The 23,365-nt window shown below is 41.8% G+C and overlaps 1 protein-coding gene across 2 annotated transcripts in view; it reads left to right on the forward strand.

Moving 5' to 3' along the window:
* The first annotated feature begins 203 nt into the window (after positions 1-203).
* Positions 204-23,365, forward strand: part of LOC119656117 (integrin alpha-PS2-like) — an 82,100-nt gene continuing 58,938 nt past the window's right edge. For both annotated transcript variants that reach the window (XM_038062441.1, XM_038062442.1), the window contains exons 1-2: positions 204-472; positions 13,388-13,506. In XM_038062441.1, coding sequence (XP_037918369.1) covers positions 306-472; positions 13,388-13,506 — 286 coding nt within the window. In that variant the 5' untranslated portion in view covers positions 204-305. The remainder of the gene's footprint in view (positions 473-13,387; positions 13,507-23,365) is intronic.

The raw sequence follows: 23,365 nt of genomic DNA on the forward strand, positions 1-23,365 counted from the left end.
TGATAAGCTTTCATATTGGAGGCATATCTTACATTCTGCTTCATAGTGTGAAGCTAGATATTATTTTAAGGGAAAAACAAATGTTTCTTATATGCGGAATACGGGGTTTTTACTCATATAAATATGAATAGGAAGTACATACCATTTACTCATATTCTGGGTATGTTGATAGAAGCATTGTTCATTATATTTAATTTCAATTGTTCAGTTCAATTCAGAAGCTCTGAGTAATTAGGTGGAATCATTGAAATTGCAGTCGATTTATAAGAACTAAAGCATTTTTAGTGTGTGGCTCGTGAGCAATTATGAATCCTTCGCGAGAGTGGTTATTTTTGATTTTTGGTTGGTTTCAGTATGTGAATATTTCTAACGGGTTTAACATAGATAAAGATATCTATACAGTTCATCATGGTCCCAAAAATACAATGTTTGGATACAGTGTCGCCTTGCATATCGCTAATAATCAAAGTTGGTAAGATCCAAAATAATTGGAAACATGTAATCAAATTCCCTTTCAGTCAAAGCGATTTTTTTTTCCGCCGTCGCTCTTTTGCTTTGTCATCACTTCTTCGGACAGCCCTAATGAAGTAAATATTCAATAAAATCAACATACACACTATTACCAACAGCAACTATCTCGATGGTTTAGGTCCACCAATAATTACTGTTCGAAGTTCAGTCGGTGATCTTAGATCATACCAGGGGTTCAAGCTCAGCGGTTTGTTCACTTTCTGGCTGCTCACTAGCAAGGTCTCTATCTTATACTCCGCCACCTCCAGTTCATGTGGCCCTAGTCATCCTGATAATAATAATTATGGAAGCTGCATTGCGTCCTAAAAGAACTGTTGTTCCCCTTTTCTTGTTATAGTGTATCTGTTAATCGCAGTATGCAGATGAAACCCATAAACGACAAAAATTTTGACATGTTTCCTACTCCTATGGGGTCTTGGCCTAGATTCGCGACATTATCTCAGAATATGTGTGGAGGTTTCATCACTTTCCCCACAGAATCTACAACACTTACCGCAGGTGTCCTTAGCTTCCTCAGGAGGTAATTTAACATAGCTTCCAGAGACATGTGAGATTTCCCAGTACGATCCTAAGGCGTTTCTTGGTGAGGTTTAACCTCACACTCCCATACCAATTTAGAGTTTCAAGTGCCTTAATGGCCACTTGGCTGTCTGTTGGAGTCGCAATATGCTGCCCATCTCTCGTGTATATATCCGCCTAAAATATTCCGGTGTACGCACATTGGTTCGAAGTACGATTGCTTTGGGAAGGACCCGTCAATATACCAAGTAATCGGCTGGTAGTTTAAACCGAAAGTCACTGTCAGAGCGTCTTGATCCTCCACCCTGTTTCTAATTTCTTATCGGATATTTGGATACTGCCTACAAAGAATGTCGATATTCTTTCGATTTAGGTATCACTCCGCCTTGCTGATATCCCCAGACATTCTGAAGTTTATGTGAAAATTCCTTCTGTCTGTTATCCGGATATCAGAGAGAATATTATTATTTTCTACCCTAGGAAACAACCCCATTAAATGAGTTTTGAGAAGTAGACATAACCTATCCTCTCCATTCTCGGTAAATTTCCTTTTCCAGATAGACGGAGGATATTGCCATATCCTTGGCTTTAGCTTTGTATAGCTTGCATGATTCTGTGGTTTGTTTACAGAATGTTTTGAAGCTCTGCTTAGGACTTCCACCACGGCTTCTAGTTTCAGTTCATTTTTGATATCAGAGACCATCTCTACGTGACATTGTTCAGGTGCCTTATATAGGAATCTCACTTTGTTCTCCTAAGATATTTTACTATTTCCGCTACTTCGGGATTGTCCTCAATGTCAAATCTTATTACTCAGTGATCCGACATTGAGGGTTTATCCGACGTGCGCCAATTCCAAACTTGCCCATTCATAAAAGTATTTCGCAGGTCTAGTTGAGGACCTCTTGCTCGGTGCTGGTCACCAATGTTGGCTTATATAATTCCAATCTATTGCTAAGAGTGTACCCAAAAGATATTGACCTCTTCGGTTGGTGTTACTGCTTCACCAGATATCATTATATGTGTTGGCATCACATACGAGCAGAAGTGGTAGCGTCTTCCTCTCGCAGTATTTGTTAACGACTAATTCACGCCAAAATTCAATGGAACTTGGAAAGCGACGAGATCTCCAGCCAGAAACTCTGAAGGTAGGTTGGTAGGCATCAGTGCCACTCCTGCAGGGTATGCCGGGGCTGGCAGCATAACCCATGTAGGCCAGCGCCCTGAACAGACTGCCGTAATCTGGTACGCATCGGGTCTTGTTGTCGGCGGGCAAATGTTTTTTATCAAAAATAACCATGGGGGTATCAAATGAAAGGTCTTGACTAGTACTTTTCGAAGCAGATATTAGTTTTAATATTGGTTTAAAAGAAGAGGAGTGCTTGGATCGGAAGGACGCGTTTTCAGAAATTACCCAACCGAAAAATCTGAAAAAAATTATGGTGGGTCGTATCTAGGCTTCAAAATATCCTACGTTACGATAAATAAAGTTATAATACTATGTTGCTATATTTTCAAAATACATTGCGAACTCATGTTAACTTTATTTTAGGTACGTACATGCAATAAAATAGTTTCTAATAGAAAGCATCATTCTGGCGAGTTTGGTAGAAATTCATTTATTATTAACGTCAGTACCACATCGAATTGATTATCGAGCATATTCAATGTATATACAGTACGACCAAGGTATAAGTGGAACCTTCGTGCACCCAAATATTCTTACATAAGAAATCAACAAATCTCTCATATCTGAAGCACGCAGCTTCCGGTTTTCGATTTGTTTGCAAAAGGAATCCCAAATTAACTCAAACTTCAAATTACCTGCAAACTTCCTCTGTGGACATAAAGAATGTGTACTCAGTACATCTAGAGCTTTCAAGTTTTCACTATGTTAATAATAATCGTTGGCAATGTGGTCAGCATTGCGTTTGTTCGAGGTTATTACTCTGATTTGACTCATGTACTCATTCACAGCTGAGTCAACTGATATTCGACATCCAGTTACGATAACGAATTCCTCTGCTACCAGTAGGATTTGAACTGTGACCTTCCGCTATGGCAGCCTACCGCTCTAACCTTGAGCCTGAAGAGATCCAGGTCTAGGTCGTCCAGTTCTTCTTCCCAATAGACAGCAGGTCCACTTCCATGCTCGATTTTACCTATGACACATAGGATACCAGTTATGGAACGTCATTTCACCCAAGTTGCGCTGTTGCCTGAAGTATTTAAATCGTTTAGTTGTAGGCAGGTCACTGCCACTGACAGTGATAGTGCCTGTTTCATGAGGATCAGTGATCAAAAACCTATATTTATATTCAGTCTGAGGCCGTGTTGCATGAGGCGATCGTTCTATTTGTGAATAAGTTGCGTGGGACACTAGGAAAAGATCATCTGCATAAAGCAATGCATAGGGCGCTGGACGTCGAATCTCCCGTGTGACAATGTCCATAACAAAAACAAACAGGAATTGTGGGAGAACGCTTCCTTGATTAATACCGACAGGAAGCGAAGCCGTTTTGATATGCCTGCCTCACTTCGAAATTTACTTTTCGCATCATGGTAGAGTAATTTCACCCAGCGCACCAGATCTCTTGGCATTAGGTTTGCCGCAGAACATACCAGAGGAGTTCGTGTGGTGCATAGGCAAATCTTTTCTCTAGATTCCAGAAATGCAATGTACAGTATGCAAAATTCGTATTGGAACACCTATGATTTTACAGAAAAATGGTTTATTCTACGAGAAAATTAAATGATTTTAGCACAATTATATTTCTAATTATTTGCATTTGAGTTAAGACACTTTTAACACATAAAAGTTTTTAAAATAACAAAACCGGTTTTTCATAATGGGCTATAGATCATTATTGTCGAAGCAAAATTCGTATTAGAACACTAATGGTGCGACACTGTACGCTTCCAGGAAATGCACAATTTGCACAGATTGTGATGTTTTAGTTAATGATCGGCTGTGTATCGAGTTAGAGAATAGTTTTAAGTATAAAAATTACATTTATTTTCCATAATTAGTTATACTATTCAAAATTTATCAAAATGGGTCGGAAGTCAACAGAGTTATCAAACGATGTTCGAAAATTAATCGTTAATTTGCATGAAAATGGGAAATCGCTCCGGGAAATAGCAACAATCGTTCAAAGAAGTCATACGACGGTTTACAACATAATCAAAATATACAAATCAAGCGGCAGGATCAATAAGAAATCGCATAATCCGAATCGAATGCTTCTGACTCGCAGACATCAGTCCTTTCTTCTCCGTCAAATTCGAAAGGATAATGCCGTAAGTGCTGTAAAGCTAGCTGCCCTCCTAGAGAAATATTGTGGAGTAAGTGTAACAGCTCAAACGATTCGAAATTACATTCGCCGGCTTCAATTTCGGAGCAACGTAAGTGCAAGAAAACCTTTTATAAATACAGTAAATCGGAAAAAGCGAATTACATTCGCAAAAAGGTATTTAAATAAAAACTTCCGATTTTGGAAAAATGTAATTTTTACCGACGAATGTAAATTTAATGTTAAGTCGTCGGATGGTCGCATACGAATTTGGCGTGAACGAAATACTCGCCTCCATCCGAGAAATCTGAGACCAACCTTTAAACATGGGTACTGCTCATTAATGGTTTGGGGTTCTTTCGCTGCATCCGGCGTTGGAGAGCTCCACTTTATCGAAGGAAATATGAATGCCGCGCAGTATATCGACATTTTAAAAAAAAATCTGCATAAAAGTGCGAGAAACTTGGGCATTGAGGACCGCTACATATTTCAGCAAGACAATGACCCCAAGCATACCGCTTTAAATACTCGCTTGTGGTTATTGTACAATTGTAGAAAATATTTAAAAACCCCTCCTCAGAGCCCAGACATTAACCCTATTGAAAATTTGTGGTCAATTTTTAAACAGAGGTTAAGATATCATAGCATAAGAAACATCAGTGACCTTAAAACTGCATTACAGGAAGAATGGAAAAAATTCCGAGAAACTTGACTGAAAAATTGGTGCAGTCGATGCCAAAACGACTAAGGGCTGTTATAAAGCAAAAAGGCTACCCAACTAAATATTAGATGTGTTTAAGAAAATGAATTTTTGTAATCCATTTTAGTGTTCCAATACGAATTTTGTTTTTGTTAAAGTATGAAATTATTATTATTTTTTTTTTGTTACCAAAATTTTTAGTTATTTTTATACAATTGAATAAATATTTTGCTTTAAAATCCAAAACACATTTTAATTTTTCAAAATTCGTGCGAATTTCGAAGATTTAAGCAAAAAACTGTTAAAAACCTATGTGTTCCAATACGAATTTTGCATACTGTACATAATGTATTAACGGCACAGCGTGCATTGTGTCAGTAGCTCTGCAGTTCTAGATAAACGCGGTTTAATTGACGGCTATTTGAAAAATGTTGCGAATACGGTTGTTAAAGATGGGGGCAAAAGTCTTCATGCTATGGGACAGCAACTGGATCGGATGATAATTTGAACATTCTGCTGGAGTAGCTTTCTTTTTCCATATTGGAACGGTAGTGATTTCTTGCCCGTCAGATAATGTTCTACCCTCCTCAATAAACTGATTGGGGAAATCATTGAACCCCGGTGTTGGATCCCAGCTTTTCGCTTTTCAGAACTTAGATGGGATGTTGTCAGTTTCTTTGCTTGGTTTCATTCGATCTATTGCTTCCTGAACTTTAGTGGCGGCGACAGTTAAGTACGGGTGGTTTAAACCAAGGTTTTGACAAACTCAACAGTATCAGCTTATACTGACTACAGGCAGCATTCATACTGGTGAATGCAGTTGTACAGCCTAATTCCACCATTAAAGCCCGAAGGTCTCTATCTGTGATTTGGACGTAACCACAACCCTCATGGAACTTCCACTCGGAAGTCAACCGCAAATAATCGGGCCGAGAACACACAGAAGGTTCCCATGGTACGGACCTTCATTTGGGCATCGTTGTTCTAAAGCCAAGTATCCCGGGTGACGAACTACTTATCTAGCTTGGCGACCCCGAGCATTGCATACGCTGTGTGGATTGTGTTTTCAAGTGGGTTTCACCATTCTTTGACAACCATAATGGTTGGTAATCGAGTAAGTGGTATCGTTTGTTGTTTTTTTTTAACGAAATCTTCGCCATTTAATTTACAGCAGGCCAGGGCTCACGCTGTTTAATCGGTGGCTTAATTCACAGGACAGTAATCAAGTCGATGCTGAAGTGCGATGGTCTCATAGGGAACAGCTTTGAAGTGACGGTGTCTTATGAGGATATAGTTGATTTGCATTTTACTGTTTCCATTATAAAATATAGGAAGATGAGACAATCTTTTGATAAACCATGTATTAACAAGTACAAAGCCATGAGGGTCCGTATAATCGACTATGCGCTCACCGCCCTCATTGGGTGCCCTAAATCCTTTTCCCCCATGGCACCCGTTGTCGTTTGCCTTGTCATCCCCATGACCATTAAGATCATCCGCCATGAAGAAATAGTCACAAATCTTTGTTCGCGAAGCTGCCAAAAGGCATCTTTCTCGGCATCAAGATGACCTGTCTATGATGTGTATACGTTGAAAAAGTGAATAGTGCGATCAGCTGATATAATGGCGAGCTTCATCACCAGTCTTCAAATCGCTCGACTTCTTTAATGGCATCACGGAAATCTTCATAAATGTCGACGCCAACACCATATTGAGTGTGTGGGCAATCCTCCGTCTTCCAGTAAGGCTGCCAATATTTATGACCGCAATCCACGGTCAGTTCGACCTGTCAGTTATGCTGAAAACGCTCACAGTGCACCTGGTTGCCAGTTTAACTAAAAGCACCACCCACGTACCGGCAAGCCAAGCGGCATCATTACTTCAACTTTGGACGCAGAAGGCGTTGAACCGCAAATTTGAGATATGTTGGTGTGTGAGTATTTATGAACAATGTTTACCATTCTACCCACGTTCTAGCCGTCGTTCGACTGCGGACTGCTCAAGCGCAACTAACAGGCCCAACTAATCGTGGATGTGTCGCCCCCTTCTATTTCACCTAACATCATTTTCGAAAAATACTAATTGATTCCTGTCATCTATCTCGGGTATCAAACCCGAGATGGCTATATTTAGTGAAAAAAATGAAACGCCCTCTTCCACATATTGCGCCACACGATCTCTGTGAAGCGATGCATGGACCACATATTCCCACCAAATTTCGTAATGATAGCTTTAGCCATTTCCGAGTAACTTCCATGTGGCCGAAAGACATTGAATCCATTTTAATAAACTTTTGCTTCACACAAAACCTGAAAAGCACTGGTGAACCAGCACCAGAGTGGTAAACTTTTCAATAATACAATGTTTCGCTCCAATGGAGATTTTCGATACAGAGGAGAAAAAGCTTTTCTATGAGCAGTTAAATGTTCCCCAGGAAAGGTTCCTAAAGATGACATTGCGAACGTGATATATGATCTGATTACCAAGGTGGAAAGACAGCTGTAATGACAATGGTTGGAGGTTTGCGGCTTTCTGCAGCTCCTACCGCCTCTTCATTGGCGGAATATTCTTCGAGCATAGGGCCTATTGAGTTTTAACTGATCTATCTATATCTAATCAGATCGCAATCAGCAGTGACTTTAAGAGTTGACTTCAGGATGTGCAAAACAAGAGAGGCACTGATATCATCACTTGATGGTTGCTTGCCTTTGTGTCCGTATTGCATCCGTATCTATTCACAGGCTTGAATTGCCCCGCCTAGCCCGTTTGCGTATCGTCGCTCGGCGATAGAAGAATTACTTTTTTGACAATAGAATAACAATGAATAGCTGTCGGAGAGTATAGATGAGCATAGTGTTGCAGTACGTTACGTGTATATTTTGCATAATGAAAAAGCCTTTCGAGGGTCGTGTCAAGGATGTTAATGGTAGGCTTCTTAGGAGACGCAAGGAACACTTTACTTTGGTTCTCAGCCGTTTAACATCCACTGGTCAATTGGCAAATTTCCAAGATTGTCAACCGGCAAGCAAAAAAGGTGATCGTTTTCACCCGAACGGTCCATTGCAAAGATAAACACTCGAACACTCGGAATGGTGAGAGAGATCTGTATTGACTTGTCAAAAGCCGACATGGCGAGAATATTTCGAGAAGATTTCAATGAAAGAATTTGTTCATCCTCCCCTTCAGCTTGGATCATGCCCCAGCCATCGACAGCCTTCCAGTATCGCCAATACTTCCATTTGGAGTACACTGACCAAAACTGGGCGACCATCCGACTCGGATTCACTGTGTGTATTCGAGAAAACCCCCGCACAGACTCTACAGACCATTTTTGAGCCGTCGGTGAAGAATATTGTGTCGTAGCCTCGCAATACGTCGCCGGTCTTCCATTCTGCCATGGTTGGAAAGTCCACAGCAAAGTTTCTTGTGAAATTCAGCTGGCGCGTGGCATAGTCCGGAGGGATGCCCATATTTCACGAGGTACCTCGTCTAGGATGTTACTGTGGCCGTAGCGCTTCGGTGTCCAGCATCCGGACTCACGTGGTCTGACGGCACTGCACGCCACAACGTATTTAATGTGGTGGTCTAGGTGGAAGAGATGCAGCAGCAGCGCATGCGGTTCTTTGAATCCTATTAAGTTTCGTTCTATGCTACTTTTTGCTTAAAGCCTGCAACCGTACAATAGAGCCGTACGTTAGGATTGGACGCGCCACAGAGAACCATACTCGACTGGACACCCAATTTCTTTGCAAAGTTGAACCAGAAGATTCCATTCAGGAGCCTTCCAACTTTTCAAGAAAGGATGGGCTTCTATGTTCCTTGAACAGCATCTTACTGAGCCGTTTTGAAAACCGCCCAACCAAGACCGCCTCTTGGCGATCATTGTAACCGACTTGTACTTATTCAGGTAGTCCTTATATGGCTGGCAATATTTATGCCTGTAGCAGATGTTGAAGATTTCCCGGTTCAGGTTCCTGAGGCTGAAGAAATCTTCATTCCATCACGGTGGTAGTGTTTTCATACTATATTTAGCACGCCACGAGACTTTATAGGCGGTATTGAATACTTTTTCCAGAGCCCTGACCTCCAGTTTGTCTGCCGTGCCAATCTTGCCAATTTGCACACCGGATAGTTTGTTCCGGATAATTTGACCAAACTTCCTCCAGTTTATCTTCCTGGGGTCTCTGCGGGGTTTGGAGACCTCTGCGGGGAGATCTAGACTGAAACCATCCAGCTTTGATCTGAGATCGACCTCTGGTCAGAGATTCTCCATTTCTCCACCCTAAGAATCCCATTGACGGTTAGTAGAGTGATATCAAGTACCTCTTCCTAACCGTCACAGTTCTCCGAGCTTAGGAAATAGAATGTTGGTGTATTGCCCCTGTTACACACCGATAGATTTGTATTTATAAATAAAATAATGGCTCATATATTTTGTTGATTTCCGAGCAGCCCCAAAGCGTATGCCTTGCATTAGCGTCAAAGCCTGCCAACAAGTTAGCCTTCTTTGTTGCTATGGTGGTCGTAAAATGTCGTGAGCCATATAAGCCGAGGAAACATATACCTTCCCTGCCCCCGCCTACTTAAGTTTGACCACGACGGAATAAATTACAATATTTGCCTTGGAGCCCTTTTATGGTTCGGTCGCCTCCGACTCAAAGCTCCTATACCAATGAGGTGTCGATGTCTTCTCTCTCTCTTTCTAGGAGGAGGAGAAGGAGGTTAGCCAAGGCGAACTTCGGGTGCTGCAGATTTATCTGCGTTATCCTCAGCATGATCTAGTTCCCTGGCGGGTTCGTCAGTCTCCGTGTAATCGTCGATCCTCATCTCCTCCAACAGCTCGTTGACGGCGTCGATTGGGAACACTTTCACCTTTGCGCTCCTGACTCCAAACCGTAGTCTACCTTTTCCAGTGCCTTTGGTGTCTATAAGATGTTCAATGGCCATCTTCGACGGTCTGTCCTCAACATTGGCCCACACCTCCGGCGCTAGTTTGTCGCTAGCGCAATTGCCATACGGCAGCGCCACACGTAAATGGCTCTTGGCCACTGAAGGGTCGCTGAAGGGTTTCGCATTTCTTGGCTCGTTGGCTGGCTGTTGCTGCCTACTTTTCTCCAGAGTTTGCCTAGCGTTCGAATCTACTCTGCCCTTTGTGTTTTTGTTCGACTTCGTCTTGAGATCGATTACATTTGAGAGCAGTGGGCTTCGCCTCCTCCAACAATTGCCTGGTATTTAGCGAGGTCCTTTTCATCCCACTCGTTAACAGTATCGGCCTCTTTATTCTTAGTAATCTTGTTAAGAATATACATAGCCTTCTGGTATTGGTTCTTGAGGAGGAGTTCACTGGACCTTTGCTTCTTAGCCGATTTCCGGTGGCCGAAGTTCTTGTCGGTCTTTACTTTTGAGAGATTCCCGACGTCGGCGGTTTTGGGTTAGGAGTACTATGTCTGGTCTCGCTACACCCATCCCCGTCCACCGTTGATGCTGCTGATATCATCACCTTTTCTTCTCTCGTCAGTTTATTTTGTTTTTTGTTGATTGAGTCCATGTTTTAGCCCGAATAGCCCGGGAAGAATGTCCACTCTGGCTAGCCCGGCCACTAGGGTAAGGGTCTTATTTCAAACTGAAACTGCCCAAGGTATTCAGAGTTCGTACACTAAAGACCAAGCTCCCCGCTAGCCACGCAGCCCTCGGCGTATGCTGTTCCACCTTAGCTTGGGATCATATTAGCACCTTCGAAGGACGGTTCCCGCGCTGTTGCTTCGGCTCATTCCCCTGCCAGATCCACTTGTCCTTAACACATGACCAGCAAGCCAGCCGATGCTCGTCAATTGGAGAAGCCTATTCCCAGCCCGGCCATACACATTGTTTGCCCATCTTAAGACGGTTTCCAGCGGCCGCCGCGAGGAGGTGGTGTGAGGACTTGCCGAACTATACAACTTTAACCTGACGCACAATCAGACCAGGCCGCCAACAATTCAATTCAATTCCAGTATGGAAAAAGAAAGGTAATCTAGCGGAATGTTCACATTACCGTCCAATCCGATCGCTGTCCCATACCATTAAGCTTTTTGAACGCATTTTGGGCAACCGTATTCGCCGTATTAGTCGGGTTTGTCAGGAACTGCGGAACTACTGACGCAATACACGCTGCGAAGTTATTCATGGAGGAACACTGTGAGAAGCAGCGCCCCCTTTACATTGCATTCCTACATCTGGAGGAAGTGTTTGATCGTGTGCCACATGAACTCATTTGGTACGCTCCATGACAACACCTAGTGTCGGAAGAACTTGTGAACCACGATTCGAAAAGTAAAACTCGAAGTGTGGTGGGCATATCAAAACCGCTTCGTGTCTCTGTCGATCCCTATGAAACAACTAGTATCACGGTCAATGGCAGTGACCTGCCCAGAACTGAGCGATTGAAATACCTCGGGTCAATTCTGTCAGCCAATGGAGAACTCCGTTATGAAATTGCTTCACACATCCGCCCTGTCGCCTTCTATTGTTCTGAGTGTTGGCCGACTATAAAAGACAATGAACTGCGTCTCACGGTAACGAAGATGAAGATGTTCCGTTGAACTAGTGGTGCGATATAGGGTTGCGCCGATTGCAATAGAGGCGACTTCGATAGTATGATCACATTCGCGCTAACGAGAATTCACTTGCCAAGATTGGTTTGAACATCGAAGTCAATGGTAAGCGACCAAAAGGCTGGCTGAAACAACGGTGGCTTGGTACACTGGGTGATGACTTGAAAGCCTCGCGGTTGCATCTAGGTCAGGCCTTTCATAGAAAAAATGGTGCAACCGATCACGACGAGCCGACCCCGCTTGTGAACGGGACAAAGGCTAAACAAAATGCATAAGAATTGCAAATACTGACAGGGCTGAGCCGTTGGGCTAGACGATCTCCTGTCGAAATGTATCTTGCATATATTCGTGATTTATGTGCACGATCCTTCACAAAGAGTGGAAAAAATGGGTTGATCATTAAAATTCTGAAACACCTGCTTTGAGTGTGACAATAAACTCCCCGCCTCATTTGCACTAATGGCGGATATGATGTCAATGGTGTAATCTAGCAAAACTCTCAAAGGCCTTTTTTGGAAGAAAACTGTATTTTTTTAAAAATTATATGCATTTCAAATTAAAAAAAAAAACATACACTGTAAAGTCCGCGCCTAAATCGTCAGTAGACCGACAAGTGGAAGTTGTTTACCAAAATATCAAAGTATTAAACTTTATTTAGTTTCCGCTGAAAGCTTTTTAGCTGTCTCGAAAGGAAATATTGCTATATAGTTTGTTACCGCTACTGTCGAAACATAAGGTAAATTGAAGGACTGTCCTTTTACGCAATAATTTCGTACTTTTTTTATTGAATACTTGAAAAGTGTGTGTGTGTTTTTGATTTATCCCGCGTTGTCCCGGCAGGCTAACGATGTATGACACCAGATACCACCTACGATGACTCCGGGACTAGACTGTTGTCTATGTTGCCAGTATGGCTACGAAAAATAGCAAGTAACAAACACTAAATCGTACGCTTTCACGTAGATAAGATTCAAATTGCTCACTCCTGACGTCACATGAAGTGTCAGCTAATTAACGCGTTTTCTTTTCCGTCTTGTGAGAATTCAGGCTGATTTCCATTCTTGACTCTCATGTATCGACCATATTAACACCTTTTGGGATCATTGCGGAGCAGTGTGCGGAGTTTAGATCTTGATCTGCTCTTTCTTAATTTCATGAAGGCTTTTGACAGCATCAAAAGGAACTGTAACTAGAATATTTTGTTCAGTAGGAACGTCATCGTCACCTAGGCGTAATATATCAGATGCAGCATTGGGGTAAAACTTCAGAGAAAAAAATTGAAGTCTAGCCCTTCCATTTTCTACATAAGAATGAAATGAATGGGTACTTCAAGCCTTCGTTAGCACTTCGCTTTGCAGTGTCTGGGGGGTACTCTGGAGCGACATAATCTTGAACGAAGAACTGTCAGGGTATGCGCCGGCTGCCTGTAAAGGTGTTGATAAGAAGATGGAACTGGGTGTCGACAACCACTTGAATACAGTCCGATCAAATCTCTGCTATACATATAGCCTTTAAACAAAACGGAAACCGAAAGCTGGACGTTTAATTTATTTAAGGGTAGACAGAATTATTTTTTACTTTGTATATTTTAACACATCTTATTCACCGATTGTCTGGCACCGAATCCATACATATGTAATTAAAATTGTCTTTTTCATTTATTCGATTTTGAAGGCTAGGTACCCCTCTCTTTTTTTGTATTCTAGTAAATCATATATACATATTTTTTCATATACGATTTTATCTTGCAGGGCTATTGTTGGTGCCCCAGCTGGAAACCTGCCAAAAAATAGGAATCGAACTGAAGGAGCAGTTTATAGATGCAATGTCGATGAGCCCACTTGCGAACGAATCGACGTTAACGTCAACCGTAAGCCTATTCAGATTTAGAAAGTACTTTCAATACATTAAATCTATTGAGATTCTATTGATAACTCGTAACCGAGTAGATATTTGGGAAGTTTTCGTGTTTATAATAAAGCTTAGTGATACAACCGAACATTTTACAAATTGATCATTGGTCCTCAGCTACTGGGTAAACCTGAAATTGTATATGAGCCAAATTCATACTAAGGCTAGAGTTAACGCTTCGGTGTAAGAAGGTCATCAAAGACTTGACTGGATATATATATATCAGTGGCTTGGTGTCATTGAAAGCGAGGGAAGCAATGCTTGCTAATAGTGTAGGTTTCTCGGGAAGGCCTGGGGAGATATTTCGCGCATAGGAATGGTTGATGAGTTAAATCTCATTTATGGGATTATGGCTACCACATAATATTCCTTAAGAAGTAGTGACTTTCCGGGCTGCATCGCCGCAATTTATTGAGCGACGCGATATTTTTATTTCCGAGTTATCACAATCTCGGCAGATGCCGGATTTTACCTAATACTAGCACTAAGTGCCAAGCATTTAGGCTCGGACGATCCTACCTACTTAAAAACTAAAGGGGCACTGATGGTGGTGGCCGATGGTAGCTCAGTGGGAGAATCCGTCGAGTACTCCCCGCAACATCGAGCACGTATGCAGAATGGTGTACTTCTGCATGGTTTGAACCAGACTGTGCGAAAGTCCCAGGACATCAAGGGAAGCCGTGAGGGATTTAGGTACAATACCTGTAGCTGACAATATTTTGGGAACTACAACCACCCGGTCGAAACGCCAAATTTCTTTGATTTGCCGAGTTCATAGTCATAGTTCAGCTTCTTCCTACATAGTTCCGCTATTATGAGGGATAGCAACATCAATAATATACGCGGAGCGACCCGTCTTGTCAACTAACAGTACATCAGCCTTGTTGTGTGGAGTATGGCAATCAGTCAGGACTTGCCGGTCCTAATACATGCTGTAATCAGAACTATCAAGTACTGCTTGCGGTTCATATCGGTAAACCGGACATGTTCTCGTGATCAGCCCATGCTTGTATGCAAGGTTTTGATGGATAACCTTACATACAGCATTATGCCTGGTGATGTATTGCACCGGTGCCATAACAGTACAGCCAGAAATGAGATGGTCTAACGTCTCGAACGCCGAACCACACATTCTGCACTGGTCGTTCTCCACCGGTTCTTTCAAGATGAGTTTTTTATGAGCTCGGTTGGCGACCACGCCGTCCTGAATGGCACATATGAACCCCTCCGTCTCAGCAAAGAGCTTCCCAGCACACACCCATCTGTTCGACAAATGCAAATCGACAAATGGCTGCCAAAGACAATTCACGTGTTTACCGTGCATTGCCTTCGATTTTCATTCATCGATCCGTTCTTGGTCCGACTTCACCCCACTCAGAGGATTGAAAGATCGATCCTTCAAGTTAAGTGGAGTCAGTCCACAGTCTACCTTACTGACAGCCGAATGCAAGGGACTCGCCTGCTTTTTGCTGTAAAAATAAGCGCACAGCGAGTCGACTTGGCGATGATGTAGTGTCGCTACGTTAACCACGCCCCTACCTCCGACGTTACGAGGTAGGTTCATCCGCTCCACAGCAGACTTTGGATGATGCATTCCAGATCGGTTTTCGTCCACGGCAATATTCCGAGTGCATAAGCCAGTGGAAGGATAGCGAATACATTGAACGCGCTTATTTTATTCTTCCCCGAAAGATGCGATTTCAGCACCAGCTTTACACGTCGCAGGAATTCGGACAGCAGAGCATCCTTCAGATCACCAACTCGAGCATGGGTTCCTTGCAGAATTCCTAGGTACTTGTAGAAGTCTGTCTCGGTCATAGCTTCGATGTGGAGGTCACCAATGCTATGTCCGACATGCGGCTCGTGATGACCTTTGCGGATGGCTTGGATTCGACAGTTGTCCAATCCAAACTCCATCCGAATATCACGGCTGAACATGTCTATTATTCACAACAGACTTCTAAGATGGTTGTCAGTACCAGCATACAGTTTGATGTCAGCTAGGTACATCAAGTGTGTCAGTTCGCACTTAGCACGTAGGCCATACTTTATTGCAAAACCATGCCCTCTAGCATCATTCAGTAGCCGTGAAAGGGGGTTCAGTGCCATACAAAACCAAAGGGGACTCAACGAATCCCCTGGAAGATGCCCCTCCGTATACGGATGGGCTCTGAGGTATTAGTACCCTCAGATGTACGGACTGACAAGATGGTATTCCACCCTTTCATTACTGTCGCCAAAAACTTTATTAGTTTCGGATCAATGCGATACAGATGTAGGATATCGATTAGCCAGGTATGCGGAACGCTGAAGAGGTTTCTTTGGTCTTTAGTTGCTTGTCCTACAACTACCGAGTTGATAATGAGTTCCTCTTTGCAACCCCTTGACCCAACTCGGCAGCCCTTTTGCTCCTCGGACAGAATGTTGTTGGTCTCGAGGTGCGCGTTGATCCTTCCACTAATAATGGACGTGATGAATTTGTAGAGCGTTGATAAGCAAGTGATCGGTCTTGTGTCTGCGGGGTCCTGCACCGTGTCCTTCTAAGGGATAAGGTAGGTAATCCCCGCAGTGAGGAAAGCTGGAAATTCCTCCGGCCGACTTATGACCTCATTTATACTGCGTGCCAAACCGACTGTGTACGCTGGTAAATTTCTTATAGACGAAATTCTGCACCCGATCCAGACCTGGGCCCCTCCAGTTCTTCGCGATGTTTAGGGCTCGTCGAACTTCCTCTTCGGTAACATCCGCGAAATTCATGCCAGGTGTATTGGCATGGCGGGTGCCTTCGGCGGTGATCCACTCAGCATGCTGGGCAGGTAACCCCCAAAGTCCACCCCAATACTCTTTCGCTTCCGTCACCGAGAACTGTATTGTCTGAGCGCTCTGTTGGGATTCGTTAAGAGATCTGAAAAAACTCCGCTGGTTCCTCGCGTATGTTGCATTCTGGACACATCTGGAATAACTTTGGCCATACCGTCGTAACCGACTGCATATGACAGAAAGTTTCTGTTTTAGTGTATCCAGAATTTCAACAACGAGTGTCTCACAGGGGATGGCATAGTTCCCGTAAACCCTCTGCATTTTATTTCTCACCCATCGGCTGGCATCGCCAGTGTTGATCTGAATCAGTCTAGCAATGTCGTGCCTTAGTGAGTCCCGCCGACGTTCCAGACGAATTTTCCATGGTGGATCTCTTTTGTCACTCAAACCAATAACACGAAAGCGAATCTTCTGACCGTGTAATCTGATAGCCGCAACTGCACCACAATACACAAGTGATTGTAGTTGCAGCAGCGACATATCAGCACACAGTCGAGATGCAATCTCGTCATTGATTTGAGATAGAATTCCAGGAGTTGGAGTAGGTTCATTTCTTCAGTCCATTTCATCCGCTTCCTACGCGAACCTGCTGAAGTGGTCACCTCAGATTGTGGTGAAACAGCTGCAGCAGGCGGAGCTGTGCTCCTGGTCGTCGTGGCGCCTAGACGTCGAACCGCCCCACGACCAGCGGTTTCGACGCCGTGCTGTCCATTACGAGAGCCCGACCCAGTCACCAAGTCAGACGACTCCCGCCGGTTATCCGTACCGGACCTTAAATTTCTCCTTCTTCTCATTTTTGGTGGTGCATTTTATCCCTAGCTGCCAGGTGTTGAGATAGCTTCCTTAGTGAGTAATCTGCAAGACTGCAAAGTTCCTGCACTTTCCTCACCTACCCCCTGAGACGCTGCGGTGGCATACAGCCATTCAGACTGAAGCTATCCATCCCTCCTCCTTTCACAACCGGGCTTGGGACCGGCTGCGGCGGAGTTTTATAATTATTGTGTTGTTTAATATGCCCTTTTTATGTATTGGACAAATAATGCCCCGTTGCCAGCCATCAGGCATTGCCTCCAATGCTCTACCTAAAAGGAAGAATGCGATGACCGATTAGAATAAGAACCTTGGTTTTATTGGTGTTTATCTTAAGGGGAAAACATATTAGGAGATCATCAAAATTGCATTATTTTTATTGCATAGATCGGTAAAATTTTCATATCCGAGAGGCGACTTCAAATAATTTTTTCTTTAAACACCTTTTTCTCAAAATGATTTTTTTTCACACTTACGGCATTTCTAACTCAAAAAGTAATCAAACGAACAATGTGAAATTTGGGGCTATGATTCTATATAAAATAACTAAGAATATGAACCAACATTTGGGGTGATATCATATTTTTAAGGGTGCCTTTTTGCATAACTAGTGAAAAAAATGGAGAAAATTGAATTTTTTTTCCAACAACTGCGAAGTTTTTAATTTTGATTATTTCCACTTACATTGAGGTTCACACTGTTAGGAAATAAATAAGTAATGAAAAGTTAAAGACTTTTTGTTTTCAAATAAAGTTTGAACTCGCAACATGTGTACAGTTGGAGAGTTTTAGTTATAATACAACCTTCAGAAAACTGATGCATCGTAACTTTGTTATTTGTAGCTAAAATTTTCAAATATTTCGCAAACTATGAACATAATGTCCAATGTTTCATTGGATTCCTATTAATTCTTCCCACTAAAAAAAAACCCAAAAAGTACGTGAAAATAAGCCTTCTAATGTGATTTCCCCCTTTAAATCCGACTACTCCATGTACACTTTCCGTCGACACTATCGAAGACCTTCTCGAAGTCGCAAAGAAGAGTCCAGCCCCTTAGAATCTTAGCGAGCCTTCCTCTCTTTCGCTCCTGAGGCACATCAGGGATTCTGAGGATTGCCACTCTCTCATTGCCACCCATATTCGCAACGAGTGCCCTTGTTTCGGAGCTTAAAAATCATCCCCCATCCCTCCCTTCCAATCAATAGGAAAGATTTCAAATTTCTAAAATTTTGGGATGAGTGGAAGTAGTAACCTCGCAGAAACTGCGATGAACAATCACGCAGGGAAACAATCAAGCCCAGCATTTACTTCGTTTAAGTGCATTTTTCGATGAATTTCAATTCAATTTGGCGGACGTATTCTACGCTGACTAGTCATTTCATTCACTGGGTACTTTGAGTAACATGGTAAAATGTTTTCCCCACCTCTTGGGATGTATTTCGTGATGAATGAGGAATCGACCAGTAACCAGACCAGTAACCCTCGGAGTTAGTTTCTGCTTCTCGCGCAATAGCAAATTCCGTTTGTTACGGTGCGCGAGTTACATCCGGCGTAACAACCTAAACCCACATCCGACGTAAATGCCCAACATAACATTTTGTCCCATATCAATTTTGCAAATTACGTAAAATAATCTGAATTTAATACTGCTTCATGAAACGTTGCACTTCGTGCAACCAACCTAAATATTGCATCCGGCACATGCCGCAACGTAAACAGAAATTCTTAAATAAATTGGACGATTAACTGTAAGCTTTGCGAGTAATTCTTGTGATTTGTCCAGAAATAAACGTCTTTATAAATTTAATTCGTTTTTTTTTTTAATATTCCTATTTCTGGATGTCGTAATTGGCGCAGTCGCAGTGATTTCGTGAACGTGGAAAAAGCGCAAATAGTTAGTGCGACGGATTATCGCGAAAAAATGACTATTTTTATGAGAAAACGAAGTGCAAATAGTTAGTGCGACGGGCTATCGAAAAAACATTAACTATTTTCCGGATTAAGTGCGAATAGTCAGTGCGACGGTTCATCGCGAAGGACTTTGGTAACTTAAATTGGTGCACAATTTGGACTCAGTGCGACGGATTATCACAGAAATAGTAGAATTGTGATCCAGAAGGACAAACACGGCATGTGGTAAGTCTTTCCTTCTTTTTCTCCATTTTCCACCCTTTTTTCCCTTTCCATGTTCAGGAAGAAATCGCTTGTCCCAAAACCGTATCAAATCCCACGCTCTAGACAGGCTAGGAATCTAGATAGTAAGCTAGAAGATACGAAAAATAATATAAGTGAAGTGAATTTGGAAAGTTCGTTGAATATAGAAAGTATATTGAATTTAGGAACCTTAGGAAGTTAAGGATCTTCAGTAGAAATCGAACTGAATATGACGACCGGACACACAGTGACATCAGTAGATATTTTTAATTCCTTGAGAATTCCGGCCGCGATTAAAGATCGCCCTCATTTTGACGGTAATCCGCGGTTATTATTCGATTTTATTGACAACGTAGATGAGGTGCTATCTTTGATATCGGTTACAAGCTTATAGCAGAAAAATAATTCGGTTTAAAAGACAGTGAGGTGATCGATATCGTCTCAAGTTTGAATAACCACACTAATTTGCACGAAGCAGATACTAACATTAAAAGTGCCATGAAAACTTTACATGCTAGTTTAGGGTTGAAAGTGTTTCTGTCAGGACTAAAGGAACCGCTAGGTGGAATTATAAGAGCAATGAGACCAAAAAATTTATCAGAAGCATTCTCTTATTGTATCGATGAGCAGAACATCGCATACAGTAAATTAGGGAACCAAAAACTGATTCCATCTCCTTTAGGAGCGGTAGACAAAACCCCTGCATATCCATCATATTCTAAACCAGTACTTAGGCCGCAGCAGCACACCTTAACTGGCCGCAACCTTCCCAATTACCAAAACCTCCGCAATTGTTACCTAATTTTAACTCATATCGATGGCCAACGGCGAACTTTCCCAACAATAATAATTTCTTCCAACTCCGTCCACCCCAACATTTAACACAACCCTTTCAAAGACCCAATAATTCTCAGCCACTATTTCAAAAACCCCAGCTACCATACCAAAGGCCAAATAATTTCCAGCCATATTTTCAACGGTTTCCTAACCCAACAATGAACAGACATGAACCAATGGATACATCCTCAGGACAGTTTCAACCCACTCAATCTAGGCCTAACAATAACCAAAACATAAATCAAAATTCCTTCAGACCAAGTAATCTACCAAGGTTCACAAGTAAAGGATTATTTAGCGTCACCGAAGATTTTATGAACCCATTAAATATTCCTGATTACACACTAAATAATCAAGATTTGAGTTCATAATATGTACGATGATACATACACTACGTACCCAACAGAATATTGTAATGATTTATCTTACCCTACGGAGGTGCTGAGAATTCCGGAAAAAGAAGAGGTGCGGGAGATTGAAACAGTCGTCAATGAAATTGAAGACACAAATTTTACTTCAAGTGCCTCAAACCACCAACCGGCTACATAGACTTGAATAAGCATGGATCCAATCTTCCCTACATAAATATAACTTCTCCTTTCGGTAAACCATTCAAATTTCTAATAGATACTGGAGCATCAGCTTCATTTATAAATCCCGAAATTATTGACCCGAACTTCATAAATTCAATTACACCCGTAACAATTACCAGAGCTCTAAAAACGCGCAAGTTGGACAAATTCATCTACCAATTTTTGAGGAATTCAATCATTTTGGCCAACTAAAGTTTCTACTGTTCAGATTCCATGGGTATTTTGATGGCCTATTGGGTTTAGATGCCCTTACGGAATTAGGAGCAAAAATTGATCTTGTAAATAATGCCCTTATAACAACTAATTCTGTACTCCCTCTTGACTCAAAGCCAAATCTAACTTCAGGAAAATACGTTATTCCGGCGAAGTCAAAATTAATAATAAAAGTGCCAGTGGAAAATTACGAAGGTGATATATATATCGGAACGACTGAAATCGAACCAGAAGTCGTAATTCCAGAAGGAATCTATTCATCAAAGAATTGGTTTAGTGTAATGGAAGTTATCAACCTCTCAAACTCCGACAAACCCATCCTAATTGAACAACCTATCAAAGTTACAAAATTCTCTTCAAATACATATGCGGAAGTGAATCTTCAATACATATGCGGAACATATGATTAGAACATTTGATGAAATGCCAGTGTATACAAAATCCTACAGATATCCCTATATTCATAAAGAGGAAGTAAAGAACCAAATTAAACAAATGTTAGATCAAGGGATCATCAGACCAAGCTTCTTTCCATGGAGTTCACCCGTTGGGATCGTACCGAAGAAGTCAGATGCCAGCGGGAAACAAAAGTGGCGTTTAGTAATAGACTTTCGGAAACTAAACGAGAAAACGATCGGAGATAAATACCCATTACCCAATATTACTGACATCTTGGACAAGTTAGGAAAATGTATGTACTTTTCCACACTTGATTTAGCCAGTGGTTTCCACCAAATTGAGATGGACCCAGTCGACATTCAGAAAACGGCTTTTACTGTGGAAGGGGGGCATTATGAATTCATTCGCATGCCTTTCGGGCTTAAAAATGCTCCATCCACTTTCCAGAGGGTTATGGACAACATACTAGGTGATCTAATTGGGACAGTCTGTCTGGTTTATCTGGACGATATAATCATATACTCAACTTCGCTTCAAGAACACATCGAAAACCTAAAACAAGTTTTCAACAAACTTTGAGAAGCAAATTTTAAAATCCAACCAGATAAGTCGAAATTCCTTCATAAGGAAGTAGCTTTCCTCGGACATATCGTAACAAGAGATGGTGTTAGACCTAACCCCGATAAAATAAAAGCTATCAGGGATTTTCCTATTCCAAGAACACAGAAGGAAATAAAGTCTTTCTTGGGACTTCTCGGATATTATAGGAAATTCATCAAAGATTTTGCTAAGTTAACTAAACCATTAACTGAATGCTTAAAAAAGGACAACAAAGTTGTTTTAGACGAAAACTATACCTGGACCTTCAAACTGTGTAAAGAACTCTTGATGAACGATCCAATCCTTCAATACCCTGACTTCACTAAACCATTTGTACTTACCACAGACGCCAGCAATTTTGCTATAAGTGCAGTGCTATCACAGGGACCTATAGGGCTATGCTAGTAGAACTCCGACCAGTTCAGAAATTAACTACTCAACCATCGAGAAAGAATTCCTGGCGATAGTATGGGCAACCAAATATTTTAGACCGTATTTATTTGGCAGAAGGTTTAAGATAGTCACTGATCATAAACCACTATTATGGATCATGAGTTTGAAGGATCCTAACTCGAAACTAATTCGATGGAGGTTAAAATTAGAGGAGTTTGATTAGGAAATCGTGTATAAGAAAGGTCGCTTGAACAGTAATGCCGACGCACTTAGTCGCATTAAACCCTTCCCTCAAAACAATCCACATGAGGTCCATAGTAATGAAAGTCAAATAGATGTTCCAGGTACATTTCGCATGTCTATACAAGGTACTTCCGGTTCAACAATCCACTCTGCAGACGAAGATAACCTCGATGGAATCCCAATTTCAGAAAGACCACTCAATGAATTCAACATTCAAATAATATTAGAGACTTCAGAGAAACGACCTCCAATTAACCAACAAGCTCTTTTTAGAAATATACAAAGGTGCACCATTCGTATCCAAATGTTTACCGAAGATAATGTACTCGGAATTTTTAAAAAAACATTTTGCACCTAATAAACTCAACGCAATCCATACAGACGACGAAACTTTTAAAATAGTCCAGGAGGTGTACTCCAAATATTTCTCACGAAGTAAAGTCCTGAAGTTAATACGTTGCACTGAGATACTCCAGGATATAACTGAAGACGATGATCGGGACAAAATTATTAGAGACTACCACATTCATAATAATCACCGCGGCATCAACGAAACCGTTTTACATCTGAAAAGACGATATTACTTCCCCTTTTTGAAACAAAAAGTAACCGAAGTCATCAACAATTGCGACAAATGTCAAACTTTGAAATACGACAGAAATCCTTCTCGAATAGAATTTCAAGTTCCGGAAACTCCAAATAAACCTCTCGATATACTTCATCTAGATACTTATACTATCAATGGGAGACAAATTC

This window comes from Hermetia illucens, chromosome 4, assembly GCF_905115235.1.
Source record: "Hermetia illucens chromosome 4, iHerIll2.2.curated.20191125, whole genome shotgun sequence".
In the NCBI taxonomy this organism is placed as follows: Eukaryota; Metazoa; Arthropoda; class Insecta; order Diptera; family Stratiomyidae; genus Hermetia; species Hermetia illucens.